This window comes from Spea bombifrons, chromosome 3 (genome assembly GCF_027358695.1).
Source record: "Spea bombifrons isolate aSpeBom1 chromosome 3, aSpeBom1.2.pri, whole genome shotgun sequence".
NCBI classification, from domain to species: Eukaryota; Metazoa; Chordata; class Amphibia; order Anura; family Pelobatidae; genus Spea; species Spea bombifrons.
Genome location: NC_071089.1, coordinates 27,986,906 through 28,004,502, shown reverse-complemented (window position 1 = coordinate 28,004,502; position 17,597 = coordinate 27,986,906). Strand labels below are relative to the sequence as shown.

General features: G+C 38.8%; 1 protein-coding gene across 1 annotated transcript; it reads right to left on the bottom strand.

Moving 5' to 3' along the window:
• Window positions 1-210: 210 nt before the first annotated feature.
• LOC128483710 (ADP-dependent glucokinase-like) lies at window positions 211-10,610 on the bottom strand. Its single transcript, XM_053459985.1, has 6 exons — window positions 10,176-10,610; window positions 3,758-3,917; window positions 2,938-3,128; window positions 2,500-2,596; window positions 1,254-1,390; window positions 211-953 (listed from the first exon to the last, which is right to left on the bottom strand). Exons 1-6 carry the CDS (start codon window positions 10,357-10,359, stop codon window positions 286-288), a joined length of 1,437 nt encoding a protein of 478 aa, XP_053315960.1. The 5' UTR covers window positions 10,360-10,610; the 3' UTR covers window positions 211-285.
• Window positions 10,611-17,597: the final 6,987 nt, after the last annotated feature.

Sequence of the window (17,597 nt, the reverse complement as noted above, 5' to 3'; positions counted from 1 at the left end):
TCCAGGCTTAGCAGGTGATGTAGCACACAAATGATGGAATGTCTACACAAGAACAAAAACAGTTTCAGAACAATAAAAATAACATTTAAAAACAGAATACTTAAAATGTCAAAAGGTCTACATAGGTGTAATTCACATTAATTGCATTTTCATGGAAAAAAAGGGAATGTGCCTCAAGTCACGTCAGTACTACTCCTTATACTTTTACCATTTCTTTCTTATATGAAACCTATTTAATGTCTTCTGCACATGGAATGTGGATCATATTTTAGTGCTGTACATGGATCAAATTTGGAGCACAAGTCCAGCCGCAGAGATATTGTCTCCTCCACCTGCTGTCTGGAAAACCTCTGTACATACTAAGACAGGAGCTAGGCATATTTCATAATCATCTTCTTCCCAGCATGACACTGGGCGACTCTCCTTAAAGGGTATCCTTTGGCTGCCGACTTCACGGCTTACTGAGAAAGAGTCATCCATAATGAGTTTGGCTTTACGGGTGTCAATATGAGTAGAGCCACATACATGGCGGTTAGCAGTTAGGGATGCCTTTGCAGTAGCAGACATTGTATTTTTCCACATGGATCCCCTGGTAACCATCATGGCTTGAAATGCCAAGGTGTGTACATGGAGACGAGTTAACTGCCGCTGGCCTTCTTTCAGGTCTTGTGATCTGAGAAGATGGTAGAGCTCACGCATTTGGTCGAGAATTGAGGCAACTCTAGGATATGGGTCTGAAAGAACTGTGATGTTGCCACCCTTTATGAGGCTAAGAAGGTTAGGAAGCTCTTGCTCATTCATTCCCAAGGAGTCAGAGTAAGGTATGACATATTCAAGCAGGTCCTTCATGAGACCTTGCTCAACAAACGAGGCCATTTCAAAGTGAGAGCCTACGCTTTGGTCCATAGATTGCAATAGTTCTTGAAGTGCCTTCAGTCTGGCTTCACGCTGACCTACACAATACATAAAAATAAAACAGAGAAGTCATAAAATGTCAATTGCTACTAATGTGGCTTACTTTGCGGGCTTAATGGGCGATCGGGATCTTGATGATAAGACTTAATAAGTCCCCCTTTACGTGATCTGCAATTGGGGATTGAGGTAGGGTTGGAACAATACGACGTGCTAGCCTTCAGAAAACATTTGCCTTCAGTGTTTGAATGGAATGCAAAAAAGTACTTAACACTCAAATTATATCCATAACAGATATAACATGGTTAGGATTTTGTGGAAAAAAAAATCCTTGGACTCACCTGGTTTAAAGGGAAAACTGTCCATCATCTGCAACCCACCAATGACAAGAAGATCTGGTTGAAAGTCTTCCAACTGTTCTTTAAAGTCTTCCAGGGAGTCAAGCATGGGGTTGTGGGAATCACTATGGACTATGTATCTGATAAAAGGTATATACATTATTAATATTCTTGCTTAACCTCTAAACAAAAATCCCTTATATTTAATTTCATAAAATAATTGGATTCTTAAACATACTGTAATATCTGTAATGGTCTTTTGATGAAAAGGAAATTGAAAATGATTAAATGATAAAAGAAAAAAAAAAAAAAAACTTGATCTCCCTCTCAGCAAGAAAAAAAATGTGCCACAGCTGAGTTTTTGACATATCAGGACTAGCCAATTAGTGATCTCTGTCATCTTGCCATACATCTACATATGCAAAATTATATCTTATTGTGCATTATCACACATGAAACACATCACCATCTAAAGCGGACATCATGGAAAAGAAAGATATAATTTACCCAATGCCCCCCCCCCAATTATTCCTTACATCACTTCTACTAAGTCACAATGTTAAAGGGACACTCCAGACATCATATGCACTTTATAAAGCATATAATAGCAGTGTGGTACCCTTAAAATTAACATACTAGGATTCATTGAAATCTCCCCTATGCATTTTGACTCTTTCCGCACCCTCAGCTATGTTCCTTTGTGGGAGATGCATGCAGTGGAACGCTACACACATACATGCCAACAACCCTGCTCCAGCACGGAGAGGTGAATGGGATCTAAGAAGAACCATTATATGCATGCCCAGGAAGTATTCTCACCGATTTAACCCCTTCACGTCAAAGCCTATTCATGTACAGGCTCACAATGCATTGTCGCTAATGGGTTTAAGGACAACCGGTTGTCCTTAAGGGCTTAAACTGAAGCAATGTCCTACCAGTTACTGGCTGCGTCAAGCAATACTGGCATAGGGGGTATTTCAACACAGCTCCTTAGCACCAGTGCTTTCACCTGGTAAATCATCTAACATTTACTTTTTGTTCTTACAGGTAACTAATGCATATTCAAGTACTTGCAAAATACTTTAATACACATTATTAGTTGGTAGGGCTGCATGGTGCCTTGGACCACAGATTTACTATTCTGTCTAAAGTTTGAAACATTTTCAATTAAAGGGAAAAAAAATATTCCTATGCACTTAAAATACGTGCTTGAGACCAAAAAAATAAAAAAATATAAATTTATAATGACCTGTTGGCCCTTCGTGAAACATGATTTCCCCATCTGGCTCCTGTTGGATACTCCATAATCAGATGAATGTCAGCATTTTCTATAGACTCACCAGCCACTGAAAAAGGAGAAACTATTATCTGGCAAGCAGGTTTAACAAGCAATAATATGATGTAGTGAGAACTGTTTATGCACCGAAAAAATAAAAAAGGATATATACAGGTCACACTTTCTGAGTTTCAATCGCACAACAATTGTGTTTTTTATTTTTTTTCTTCTTATCAAGCTACCCCAACTAAAGGAGTCATATAAAGATATTTTTTGCAACATTGCTATTTGAGTTTGGTAAAACATTTTGAAGAAAATAATGAAAATACTTCTTTCTTCCTCTTATTCTGAACCAAGAAGCTTTTTCAGCACACTATCAATCGGGTCCAAAAAAGGAACACAAAAGCTCACCTGTGACACGTTCGGACAAAACACCAGTTTCCTCTGGACTAAGTCGGCCACCAAGTAAAACGTCACATCCTTCTGCAGCTAAGCGATTAGCCATGACTGGTGCATTCCCTCCGAGAGCCCAACGCATTTCTGAAAGCCTTTTGGAAGCATCCACCAACCTCTTGAACAAGGTCTCATTGGACACAAACCTCCTGTTTAAGAAACAAAGAAAATATTAAACATAATCATTATAACCAACACTATGGAATCTGCTGGCGCTATCTAAATAAATGTAATTGTTCTGTGAAAAATCATAAAAATAATAGTATATCACATAGAAACTAAAAAGGACTCCACTTATTCATAGAAAATTCTTAAATTCATTATGTCTACTGCATCCTTACACTCAAAATCTTAACAGAATCATTCCTAATCATATTCTGGATTAGTTTTGCAGGCAAAAACTTATCCTTGTACTTATTCTTCTACGTTATAAAAATAAATAAATAAAGAGGTTTTTTTTCTCTCTTTCGTTCTCTCTTCCATTTCTTCCCCCAACTTTTTTTTCTACATATTTCTTGTCCATTCAACTAGGTTTTTCCTCATAATAAAATAAAGAACGTTGGGCATAACCTTTGTCACTAGCTGGACGTAATTTTCTGTAATAAACCTTGATTGATAAACATTTGAATGGGTTGTGAAATTCAACTAGAGCTGTAATGAGCAACTGACTAATTAATTACAGTTTTAGTTAATGATTTTTAGAATGGAGGTCCTCAGCAACTGGAAAAAAAACTGTTGTAAAACTAGAGATAAGACTTTATTTATAGGGATTACTTACTCAGAAGCTGCTCCGGGTGGGAAGAAATAGGCAAAGCTTTCAGCTAATTGGGTCTCGGAGTCAATAAAGTTGTGGTGGATGGGGTTATAGCTGGGTTCGATGGCCGCTTCCTGCAGTAATGCTACACCATCTACAATGATATCCAGACAACCTCCGAACCCTGAGAAAAAAAAAAAGTTGAAAACTGGTTGTGAGAAACCTTAAACTCAAAGGAACAACAATGGTCAAATAAAAGCTCCGAAGTTCAGATCTACTGAGCATCAACAATAGGCTCAGATATCTTGGCAAAGTACCTGAATAAGCCTTCGGTAACCATGCAATTGAATAAGATGTGTCCTGTGAACTTGTTTTTGTCATTACGATTTTATGGTGTTACCGAGCTTCCCTTTCCCATATCTACCCACAAATTCAACACACATAGAAATCATAAAAGACATAGACAATAGTCAGGACAATGAAATTCAAAATGTTTGCCCAAGATTCTAATTTGCCATGAAAAAAATATATACATTTTACATTACAGCCCAGTAAAAGGATTTTCATGACCAAAGCTGCAACTCATCCAAGCAAGTGGCACGCTAGCCAGTTTGGAACACAAACACTCTGCATATATTGAATGTGTACAGGGCCGGCCCAAGGCAAAATGCCGTCCCTGCCCCCCCCCCATTATCTACCCCCCCCCTTGTACTTCCGGCACTCAGAATTACAAGCCGGCACCGAGACCGAACAGGGAGACTCGCCGCAGAGGAGAGAGAGGGGCGCCGAGCGGGTACTGACCACTCGGCGCCCCTTTCTCTCTCTTTAGCTTTAAAATTTTTTTTTAAAAAAGGGCTTGGGGCGGCAAAGTGCCGCCCCTTCAAAAGTGCCGCCTGGAGCGGTTGCCCCACTCGGCTCCATTGTCGGGCAAGCCCTGAATGTGTATGTAAAACAGTCATAAATAAGATTAAAAATGCATGAGTGTTCGTTCCACCAATAGAAAAAGTTACTAAATAGATTTTCATATTTTTCCACTTACATTAACCACTTTTCTTTTGGTAGCCAAGGTGAAAAGACCATATTTTTAAATTGAAATTACTTTAATATTTGTTAGAATTTTATTAATTTATATTACACTTCAGTTTTGTTATTCATTTATGATAAATTCAGATATTATTAAAGTCATTAATGGAGTGGTAAAATCATTTGGATAATTGTAAATACTTAATACTTCTTTTTTATGTGTCTACCTTGTATTCATATACATTTTTACTTAAGTTTCATGATCTATAACTATGATTTGAATTTATATACTACATGTATGGACATTTTTAAGTCTGTCTGTGTGGTATATATATACTATTTCAGTGTTGATTAAATCTTTATTTACTGTTTATATCCGATTATGCGTTTACTTTAATTGTATCATGTGTAAGCAATTAAGTCTGTTGGATGATTTCAATGCTGATTGGTTGAATTGTATTTTAAATATTGTTCCCATATGAGAATCATTTGTCTATGATTAAGCCCATATGGGCGAAACGCGCAAGACGCCCTGTTCTTATGTCCTGTTCTTATGGATGCATGAAGATCAATAATGTTTTGTGTTTTAATGGATGCCATTTCTACATATGTTTCATGTGCGCTGCATGTCTACTCAGCTGTTTTTTCTTTGAAAATACCATAACAAGAGAATTCCTTAAAGGCCTCAAGGTCAGCATATGAAGGAAGTTTAATAGAACACTATAAAGGGGGGGGGGGTGTTGTCAATGCCAACCTATGCTGCTCTAAACAGCTCTGTATTTTATGCTCTAAAGGAGAAATATGTTTTTATATTGGACTTATTCTTTAATAATTTGTTACTACATTCTTATTACCACACTCAACCAGATAAATGATCTTGATAATTGGACCGTACTGTTGGTTGATAGGGGGATAACACCACTTTTTAAACATATACACTATTACCGATGCTAGCCTTAACTAAAGTAACATTTGTCTATGCAGAGATTTTAACTATCATAATACTAAATCATAAGATTTTTATAAAAAAGACTATGTAGGCTATGTAGCTCTGAGATGCTAAACCTACATAGTGGTGCCAAGAAAAACAAACGTTTAGCCAATGAGCACATCCATGAAGTACAAACATCCAAACAGAAAAATGCAGAAACATTCTGGTCACGATACTAATGTATCTCTTGTGTTGGGTTTTAAACAAATAACACAAAGATAGTATCGGATTTTGTACCTAAACCAAATGTGCGATTTGCATGCATTTGCATATGTCAACAAGCGCACAATGACACGTTTGCTTGACAGCGGAAAGAGTTTCAAGTAAAATAAGTTACCATTAAGGAGTCCATTTAACCCAGACTTCAATACATTGTACTGCATGTAAATCGGTTCATGTCAGACAGGACTTCTCTCTACTGTTCCTTTATCAATGCTGTTTACTGAAGATTACTCTGTCCTCGCATGCCAGCTCAATGGGAGTGTAAGCTGGGCAGCAACCACTGAAGCCCCGTGGGAAATGAATATGCATTTTTAGAAGTAGCCTTAACACACAAGTATGCAAATTGAGCGCCAACTGATTTTAACTTGAATGCTGCTTCATGGCAGATTGAACTTTTCCTTTAAAAAGGCCCCATTTTAATGCATTACTTTTTACTTATATGCCTTATTTTTAAAGCTTTGTTTACATGCCTAAGGCTAAGGTGCTTCCACACTTTTATTGTTATGTCCTCAGAATCCGTGGCACATGGCAACAGTGGCTTAACATAGAATCTGACCCATCTAGTCTGATGTAAAGACTCAGACCTTAACCAGCCCTAGGTCTTTATGCCTATCCCATCCATGCTTAAATCCCCTCATTGTAGTAGCCTCTACAGCGCAACCTTGTGTAACAGTTCGAGGGGGTCTAATGAGGCCATCCGAGCAGCTATTGCTCTCAGAATTGCTTGCCTGCCAGCGATTGGCTGTCTGAGAAAAACTGGACCATATAAGAGAAGGTTATCTGCAGCTTCCCCTGAAGCTGTGGGGGTTTTTTTCCCCCCCAACTACTATAATGTGCACTGTTTGTTTGCGAGGCTACTAAAGTATTTGCCGCACACATTACGTCTGCAAACGAGCTAAGAAACAAGATACTGTAACATTAACATTGTCATTGCTTGCATCTGGATGTGTTCCGTGCAGAAGCAGGCTTCTGGGGGTGAGGTGGTTTATCACATCTGACCCTTGCACTGCCAGCAATATGTGTATGAAAGGTTTTAGAAAGACCTCAGGTGCTGACTGCATTTCAAACCAGAAAGGCTGCCACAACAGGTTTTCCTGGTTATTACATCCATAAGCTGTTTATCTTTTGTCACTTGCCTGTTGACAACATTTTATACTAAACTCAAAAAGCACTCAAAAAGGTATTATGGCAAGTTGGGCTTTTGTTGATGATTTTGGCAACTTGTAAAGAATTATTTTTTTTATTTTTTTGTTTATTATTATTTTCCATTAAGTATATTTGTTGCCTAAACATACTTAAGCATTTCACACTTATGCCAGAAGTAGTCAGGGAGGGCAAGGGGCAATTGCCCCTTGGGCTGGTGGGATTTGAAGATTTTTAGCCACTGTTACAAGCTAGTTTTTCTCTTTAATCTCCTCCATTAGGAGGTCTCAAGTTAAAAGGCCTTTTTTTAGACAGTGTTTACACCATGAATGGCACCTTTCTGTGTGAATGTGCATTGGCTAAGAGTAGTTAGTGTGTGTGGAATGTGTGTGACTGTTTTGTTGGCACAAGCTTGCATCCTGGTTTGTATGTTTCCAGTCCTCAAACATAAACTACCATGGGGCTAGATGGCAAGCAGGGCTCTGCGTAATTTGTTGGAGATTAATAAAAGGTAATAATAATACCTGATATTCGTAGATACATACATATGTGGGAAAACAGAACTCATGTGGCTCACAGAAGAGAAGATTAAATAATCACCAAATATTTTTATATTTGCAGGTGAAATAAAGTGGTGGAACAAACGGATATTTAAGGGTTTTCAGGATATTGTTGTGTGAACACAATTCTTCATAATGACACAGCCACTGAACGATCCTACTGCAGTCGAGCAGGGAACTTCTGCAATATTTACTGGTGCAGAAAGAGTTAAACATACGTGCTTATCAAAGGGACAGTAGAGTGTAAGGTTTGTCACTGTTTAATAAAACATGCAGTGTCATTATAGGTTGGACTAGTTTACCATGTCTCAGTGCCCATTTTTCCTCTAAGCTTATACAAATTCAGCTAGAGGTCCCATGATCGTCGTACAGATTGTCTACACATCCTTGTCATATGACATTCAAATGCAATGCTCAAGGGGAAGTCATACATTTTACACTGCTTTAAAAACTAAAATCCTCCAGTGCATTTTCTCAGGACCTTTGTTCTGGGGGGTTCTGCCCATAACCACCCCCGAGAGCACAATAAAAAGTATGGTAAGGTAGTGCAAAGGTTTTCAACTATGTGGTGCTTCTGATGGGGTCACTTCCATATACAATTCAGAAGCTAATGGCATTCTGTCTGGTGGAAAGTCCGACTAGAAAACCACTTCACATGCACCCGCAGGAAAGCACAGTGTGCCAGATTGACAATGGAAGAAGACAGGCAGCACTGTGGCAGAGTCGGTGTGTGTGAATGTATAGGGTCAGTATGTCTACTATATTGTAGTGCTAGATTCAATGTGTATAGTGTTAGAGTGTGTGTGTTTTATATATGTATAGCGTTAGCCAGTGTGTGTGTGCATGTGTATAAGAGTGTTGTGCTAGCGTGTATGGTATTAGCATGAGTGTGTATGTTGGCATATTGTGCGTGTATTAGTGTATGGTATTAGCGTTAGTGTATGTGAGCATAAAACGTTAGCGTGTGTTACTGTAGTGTGTTTGTGAGCATAAGATGTTAGCATGGGTCTGTTACTGTATGGTGTTAGCGTGTGTAAATGCATGTTAGTATATGGCAAGGCTCAACAAACCCCAAGCGCTAGGTTAGGTAACATAATAAATAAAAACATGATTAGGGAGGGAAAAAAAGCTGGCTCCTAGATCCAAACCAAATTTGTCTAGGTGGAACTGTAAATGAAAGATGAAAAAACTTAAGACCGCTCCAGAGACAATTGCCCCCCTGCCATCATGTTAACCCTCCCCTGGTGGTATTTGGGGAGAATCTTTAGTCATTCTACTAAGATTATCCCATGAGACTTGTGTGTTACTGATGGAATAACCGTATTTGGATGCCACAAATTATTAAACAATTAAAAAAAATGACACAAAAGCATTAATATTTTTTTGTTAATAACCATTTAGAAATGGTTCATCGTATACTACACAATGTATTTCCTACTGATGACATTTTGTATATGTGTGCATTGTGAATTGACACAACCACATATCATTTGTAAGGGTAATGTTTTGACAGGTTTGCATTCACATGAACTTTAACATTGTTTATGTAGCAGATTTAACATGCGTATAATTTCCCTTGGGAAGAAAGCTATAAAGGAAGACTGGGGCAATAAAACAAATCAAGATACAAGTTTTAGGCTACAAGTTCAGAAACCCCGTCATACCTAAAAAAATCTGTTAAAAAAAAAAAAAAGTCTAGCATAATTTGGGATGCGTCAGTGAAGCCATGTGGCATTTAAATCTATTAAAACATATGATCTTACAACATAATAACAAAGAATGGCAATATGATGTATACAAGGTATCATAAAGATGGTATAGGTCTTAATGTATTAAAAGAAACTTGGATAAGATTGGGCTTTAGGGGGATTCTGACAAGAAGTAAGGATGCCGACATGGCCCACTCTTTTGTGAGATTTAAATGTATTGTATACTTGTGTGCATTATTTTGGAAGGTCACCAGAAGGTTACATTTAACATAGCTTTTACAACCTACTATTACCCAGAGCCCCCTATCCACGGTAAGGTAACGTGGATTTTCAGTGTCCCAAATTTATAAAGTAAATCAGCTAAAATATACCTTAAACGATACATTAAATTTATCATGTGTGGCCCACGGGCAAATACAGTATGTATATTACACACACACACCTGGTCGCTTTATCGTGGCAGGTGCTTGCGCTCCACGACTATACAAACTATTTATACTAATTCAAAGTTTCAAAGTAAAGTAAACGTGGTTTACTACTGCAGGTTCATAAAAAATAGGAAAATAGACATTTAAAATAACAATACAATAAAACAAAGTGTCCGTAAGCCTTTACAATTTACCAAACCTGGTGATGTGGGTGCAATTTCCTACCCCTGGTTCAGTGGTTGGACATTTCCACATTTAACACACACATATATTTATATACATATATATATATATATATATATATATATATATATATATACATATATATATATATATGAGATATTATACATTATTATTACACTGTACCTATTGCGATGCGAGGAGGTCGATCACCATTCAGTCCAACTTTCTGCTCAGCCCTGAGGAGTGATGACAGCACGGTGTCCAGTCGGTTCTGAAGGCTGTTATCATCCACATGGCGGTACCAATAAGCCACCAGGACAGCAAGAAGTGACAACAGTGGGACACAGATGAGTTTTGGCGCCGCCATGATCAATATATATATATGCGAATTCTCAGCAGGAATATCCACTCCTATATTAACACACGAAGCACAGATCTACAGACAGAACGCGCTCACAGAGGCCGATGATCAGTCTTTCCTTCTGCCCCAGTGATAACTATGGGACCTCATCAGCTCTGCACTCTTGTTACTTATCGGAGAGATGAATCAGTATTCCACGTATAAGCAGACCGAATCCACGCACGGGTAGGCAGCTATCTGCTATCCAGCTACAGCACTCCCCCAGCCTCTTCCTCTGAGGGGCGGAGCCGCAGACACACGGAAGAAGCTCTTTAGCCTATAGAGCATCAGTGTGGCAGACCTGCGAGCCGTGTCCCCTCCCACTCTATTAGACTACACATTGTCGACGCAGTGCAGGTTATAAGTGCTGTGGCTGTCCGTGGAGTATCTGTATGGTTACCAGGCTTTGCTTATCTTTAAAGCGATGATATCCGATTCAATGAGTCTTGAGGCTCTGGGTGTTATTAGACATTAATATAATAAACTAAAATTAACAATAAAATAACGGCTGGGGCCTTAATGGCACTTTTTTCCACCCCTCCACGCTACACCTTTTTGCTATTGTGCACTAGATTGAGTTTGTTCACAGAGCCTGTATGCTCTGAAAACACTTCAGTGTACCTGGGGTCTTGTGGTGGGGTATGTGGGTTGACCTTTTGGCCAGGGAAGCATTACGGTGGAGCGCACAGCATTTGCTCCCGGGCCCCAGCGTTCTGAGGGGCGCTGCACCTATTGCTCCTGGGCCTGGTGTTCTGATGGGTCCATACTTCTTACTTGTCCCATGAAGCAGCAATCCAATTGGGTCCCATCACGTGCGGCAATCCTCCTCCCTCGCTGAGACTAGGCGCCCGGAAATGACATCACTTCTCGGCACACAGTGAGTGAAGGAGGAAGATTGCTGCGCATCAGGAGACCTGATGGACAGCAATTCAGTGGTGGAGTGGTAGGCCACATGGAACATGCATGAGGGAAGTGGGGGATGTGGTGAATACTGTGTCTATGTCTGTATGCTTATATATATATATATATATTTATATGTGTGTGTGTGTGTTTATGTGTACGTTTGTATTTACATGCATGTATTGGGGGCAGAATAGAAATTAGAAAGGGGATGGAAATGTAAAAGGCTGACAAGCAAGATAAAAGGGGAAAATAAATTGCCAAAGAGGAGGAAAGAATGGAACAGAAGGAAAAAAAGATAGCAATGGTAGGCAGGAAGCAGAAAAAAAAAGAAAAATGCAGGTTGAAAAGCCAGAAAATCCAGAGAAAGGGGACATCCTTGTATAATTGCCCCATGGCCCAAAACTACTTAATCTGGCATTGTTTTTGGCTCCCAGATCCCCATGAAGACTGGGGGAGCAAGAAGATCCAATCCTCCTTTGGAGGGATGGACTGAGCTATATTGCTCCTTGGGGTGTGTGTATACAGAAGAAGAAGACTACGGACCCAAAGATCCTCTGGGGCCCTACAATGGCCTGCATATCACTTCACTGGTGTGGTTGAAGTATGACACTTAAATTAGGTCTGGACTGGCCAACAGCGCTACACGCTCACTTGATCTGCCAGTCCACCATACAAACATGGCATGTGGCACACATGTCAGCCGCACTAGGCACTCGCTGGCCTTGAAGTGCCAGGGCTGTCTCGTCACTTTAATACCTGAATAGCTACAGAACTTCTTGGGGGAAAAATACACCATTAAATTATCTTAAGTGCCGGTGAGACTGTCACTGTATATACTAATATGTTCCACAGCAGATGGTGGGGGAGGGGCAGCATTGACCTCAATAATTGTCTTCTGTTTGATTTAACTAGTATAGAATACATTAATAGCCTTCTTTAGACAATTCTGTCGTGTTTGTTAAGGGACAATCCACTCCCTGGTGGAGCACAAATGGCTTTAGCAACAATAAGTAATGTAAACATGGTAATCCTCAATGAGAGATTCAATCATCCAGTGACTTTTGTCGAGCAAAGCAAATTTGCAGGCGTTGTGAAAAAATATGGGGGCAAAAAGCTGACTGTGGATAAACTGTATGGTTGAATCATTTTAGGATTCGGTGGGAGGCAGTAGCGGATGTTCATGTTCTTGTGCAAAAGACTGAATAATTACTCGTTTATTAAAAGCACCAGTATAATCTGCAGTAAGGAGATACATTGTATGAAAAGAATAGTCGAAACTGGAAAATAATATTTACAGATCTGTGGATAGCAATGTATTTTAGTATTTTGTATTGTTTTTTTTTTAGATTTTGTTTCAACATTATTTTGGGTGACTTTCTCTACTCTGGCACCACACTTAATTGATTATTTATTACAACGCTAATTAAGTCCCTTCCTGACTTTCATTAGTCAGTGTGTCCGGGTGAGCCATTATGTGTAGCTAGAACACACACAAATGACAGCTGCCTAAAAACATTGCATTATGCAAATACTAAGACTATTAAAGAAAGAACAGCATCATTTTTTTAGAAAAATATTTTTAATTTGATACTAGAAATAAAAAAATTGGATGTGACTGTAGCTATAAAAGAAGTCCTATCAAACATTCTGAAAAAGGATATTAACAACCAAATGATACAGTACTAACCTAGGTGAGTGAAGGCAGGAGACATATACTGTATATATTCTATAAGCCATACATATATATATATATATATATATATATATATAATTAATTTTTGTGTGTTACTTGCCATTTTCAATACAACCAGTGAGTCTTGTGTAATAATCTTAATGATAATACAAAGCTCCTCAACAGGGTATACATTCCTGCTGGAACAAGCCAAATGGCAAAGTAAACTAGAAGAATGATTGAGATTGTGGCTTTTCCAGTGGATATGTCCTGCCTAACGCATAGTTTCTGGATTGTAACAAAAGAAATGGACTCTGTTTCTGAAATGTTAAACTTGGTTCAATAACAGGATTAGGATTTCTCTAATTAACATGTAACCATTTATCAGAAAATAATATGCTTGTTATGTTGAAAACAAGGTGTGTCAAAAGCCTTGGATTATTGTTCAAAATATCTAGGTCATCGTGTTGTAATTACGCCATGGATGTCTGCACCAGATGTAATAAGAATAGAAATGTACACTAATGAATCTGAAAAGTATTGTGAAAAAAGTCATACTGAAAGGTTGCTGTTGTTCTTCTCGTATATATATATATACATTTTTCCCCATGGCATTATACATTACATAGCCAAAAGTATTGGGACACCTGACCATTACACCAACAGGGACTTTGATGAATTTGCATTCTAAATACATAGACATTACTATGTAGTTGGTGCCACCCTTTGCAGCTATAACACTCACTCTCATGCTCTCTGGCACTCTATCGAGATATCTCACGTTCTCATTTACTATCTCACACTCTCATTTACACTCTCACGCACTCTCTCAATGTCTCCCTACCTTCTCCGTCAACCGCTTCTGTGTCCTTGTCTCTTTCCCAGCAGCTCCGCTTCTTCTCTTGCCGCTTCTTTTTTTTTCTGACTTCCTTCTTCCTTTTGTCCAATAGGGTTGTCTTATATTGAGGCCTTTTTTTTCATTAAGATCCAAAGTTTGGGAAGGTCGTCTTATAATCAGGGTCATCTTATAATCGAGCAAATACGGCACTATTGGCTTGAAATCAGAGCACTTTGCATAAAAACTGCATATATATATAACCAGTAAATCTAAATACACAGCAACTATTTCTGAATCCCAATTTTCAATCTGGACCCCTTGCCTTGAAATTGTGCAGGTCTGCCAAGTTAAATACTGTTTCAAAACTATAAACCTTTGCGGGTGGCCGTTTGTCACTGGTGGATAGTGGCCCGGCATGCCGTTTTACAAATATATTCATGCTGGATAACATGATGCACACCTTGTGATATTTGCCCTATAATTGTGATGCATTGATGATAAAACTGTAAATGAAGTGCTCTGAAAAATGAAGAAAATATTTTCCTTTTCATAGACAAAACACCCTAATATATATTCTCTTTGTTAAATTTATGCATACTAAATGATATTTAAAATAAAGCGTCTTTAGAAGGGTATATAAATTTGAACCAATTGAATAGTAGCGTTGAAGAAAGAAATACTATAGAAAATTCCACTTGTTCTATGGGTTAATAGCCTGATCTAGAAAGGGTTAAGTAGCTCTCTTTTTTTCTGCAGCTTGTAAGTGATGATGTGGATCCAACCTGCAGTTAGAACATTACAATGTGTTGAGGATCTAAGGTCAAATTTCAGCCTGTGAGAGAAAAACATTCACGTGGCATTCTTTCTGCAAACTGTGGAGCTTGGAACTGTCTAGAGCCTAATAACCAGCATATTGTGTGTTATAGTGTGCATATGGTTTTAAATAATTAATTGTGAAATTACTTAACTATATATTTTTGGATATTTGCTTTTCTTTAAAGTAACCCATGTATTCAAATGCTGAGGTTCCTGGTACTTAAAAATATTTTAAAACAGTAAATACTGCATTGAGAGAACACAATAAAATTACACGATAGAAGTATTATAACATAATCATTATGTGTGCTGGCCCTGGGTAAGCATTATTACTAACCTACATCAGGCACTTAAGGCTAATGCACTAGAAATAATGCTGGAACTGTGCCATTTTCAGTGATTTCTTGGTATAAAACAGGACTTACCTGATGCGGTTGGTGTGGCAGCTGCACGGCTCCTCTGTGGTCTGATGGTTTTACCACTGATTGACTGCTTTGAAATCAATAGGAATAGTTGCTGTGCTTGCAAGACTCCTGCAAGCGTTGTTGACCGCGCCAGTGCTGGAGCTGACTGCCGGTAAGTATATCACGTGCACTGAGATGTCGCAGGGGAAAAAGCATAAAGCGAGATTCTGCAGAATCCCCCCATGTATTTGCAAAGGGACACCATGGAAATGTGGCCAATGCTGTATGCCACAGTTATTGTTTACTGAATAAATGTCCCTGGCATCATTACTTGGCAAATTATGCTTCATGACATGATTCTCTAATCTCAGATGAAGTGTTTAATAGTTAGCCATAATGTAAATGTATGCCATTATCAACCCCCAATTTCCCCACGGTATGTACCTGAACCTCAATGTTTTGTACTGTGGTTTGTGACATGCTCGGATATTTAGTGAAATATCCCAGCCTAGGCCAACTAGGTCTAGGTTGGCTGGTCCAGGGGGGCAAGAGTGGTACAAAACGTTTTCAGGTGATCAATCACTCTGGTTTCTCGCTGCGCAATGGGCTGGTGACAAGGGAGATGTTGGATCTCCCCAGCTGACCAACCACTTGCAGCTCAGCTTCCGTCTCTTGCATCTTCTTGTTCTTCTCTCACTTCTCTCTTCGTCTGCATCTCTGCAGACATAACCTCACGGGGAACTTCAGCCAAAATGGCAGAGCTTCTAGTGACCTCCTCTCCCCCAATAGGAGTGTCGGGGTAGAGGACATCACCAGAAGTGTCACCATTTTCACCTAAGATAACCCTGTGTACATTTGTGGCGAAATGGCGGAGCTTCTTGTGAGGTCTTCTCCCGGATTGGAGAACCGGGTAAAGGACGTCACTGGAAGGGCTACGATAACCTTGTGTGAACTTCCTCTAAAATGGCACAGTTTTTGGTGATGTCCTTTCCCGATTGGAGGATCTCAAAGACATTTTGGCAGAAGTTCGTCTTGAGGCTATGTCCACAGAGATGCAGACAAAGAAAAAAAGAGAGAGGAGAAAGGAGAACAAAAAGACTCGAGCAAGAAGATGAGAGACATTCAGAGAACATGAGAGAGACAACAAAAATGATAGTGTGGGAGTGTGAGAGTAAATATGGTGTTGGACAATAAATTTCTTTCCGGAAATTAAAATGGGCCCTGATTTTAGTCCGAAATAGTGGTGTTGGAACATCATAGTGTATAGTGAATTCAGTATGTTGAAACCATAACGCTCAAATAAACCCTCAAAATCCCCCCTTTAAACACTTCGCTTGTGCACATTTAGGGATATGAAAAGCCTTCAATTTTTGTAATTGTCTTTAACATTCTTGATTTCTTTTCATATATTTCACACACAGGCTATTTGATGCCTTTTACCTTTTAAACACAAGATAAAAAAACAACACTTTCCAAAAGGCCCATAGATCACATGGTTAAAAAGGCCATACATTTATTGTTTTTGTAATATACCAATTATTCCAATGCACTAACACCATTACATCAGTTAACGGCAGATTGTACATAACATGGGGATTTGTAGGTTTAAAAAAAAATGAAAATGAAAACAATACAAAAACAAAAACTTGGCACATCAATCTATGTCGGTACAGTAAATACGGTGTAGAGATCTGTTATAGGCACAGAAGGGCTCTACACTACTAAATAAATAGTTTAGTGCAATAAACCTTATGCAACTTATTTGTCTCAGGATGGGTGTGTATATAAATTTATAAGGAACGGTAGTTGGGCAACAGAAAGTAGAGCACACCTTGGCCAGAAACACCCAATTTTCAGGCATCAATGAGTGTTCAGGAAGAAGGCTAATTTACGGTAGTGGAAGTGGCTGCCGACTCTGGGCAAGCAGTCCTGATGGGTGAACTGTACCCACATGCAATTGGCTAGTTTGCTTCCAAGTCATTCTTTACTAGCAGCAAGGTTTAAGACCGAACCCTGCCACCAGCCATCCTTACCAATGGCAACCTTTATCTTACAAATGGCTTGCTGGAATGAGCACAGCCAAACAGTTCCGAAGAGCATTTCACATAGAAAACCTTTGCTGAGTAAGGATGTGTTATTAAATAACTGTAATAAATAGTATAATTATTCTTTTGAAACATTAACTACCGGGAGTACATGCAAAGCCATGCACTGCTCCCCCCTTCAGGTAATTTAATATAACCATACAAGACAGTTACAGAAGCTACATGGAAATCTCATAAATTGTTGTATTCAAAAGATGCGTTCTATATGGTACGAATTGAATACTTTTGAAGAGGGACCATGTACAGATTATGGAGTAATATACTGATCTGCGGAAAAGAACTCTAAAGCCAAAAATAGAATATGTTCTTAGAAGACTTCCACAAAGATCAGCATCTACCTTTCTGACATGCGGCCCTTGCAAACAAGAAAATTATGCTATTAAGCACATTTTAACAAATAAACAAAATGCTTTATATACTTTGCAATTTTGGTAGCAGTAGAGTACGTCAGCCTTTGTTTGAATTTA

Coding starts and splice junctions, on each gene's coding strand:
- LOC128483710 (XM_053459985.1), bottom strand. CDS start 10,359: ATGGCGGCGCCAAAACTCATCTGTGTCCCACTGTTGTCACTTCTTGCT. Junction 3,129..3,757: donor CCACCCGGAGCAGCTTCTGA/GTAAGTAATCCC, acceptor TTTCTTAAACAG/GAGGTTTGTGTCCAATGAGA. Junction 954..1,253: donor CAGTTTTCCCTTTAAACCAG/GTGAGTCCAAGG, acceptor TGTATTGTGTAG/GTCAGCGTGAAGCCAGACTG.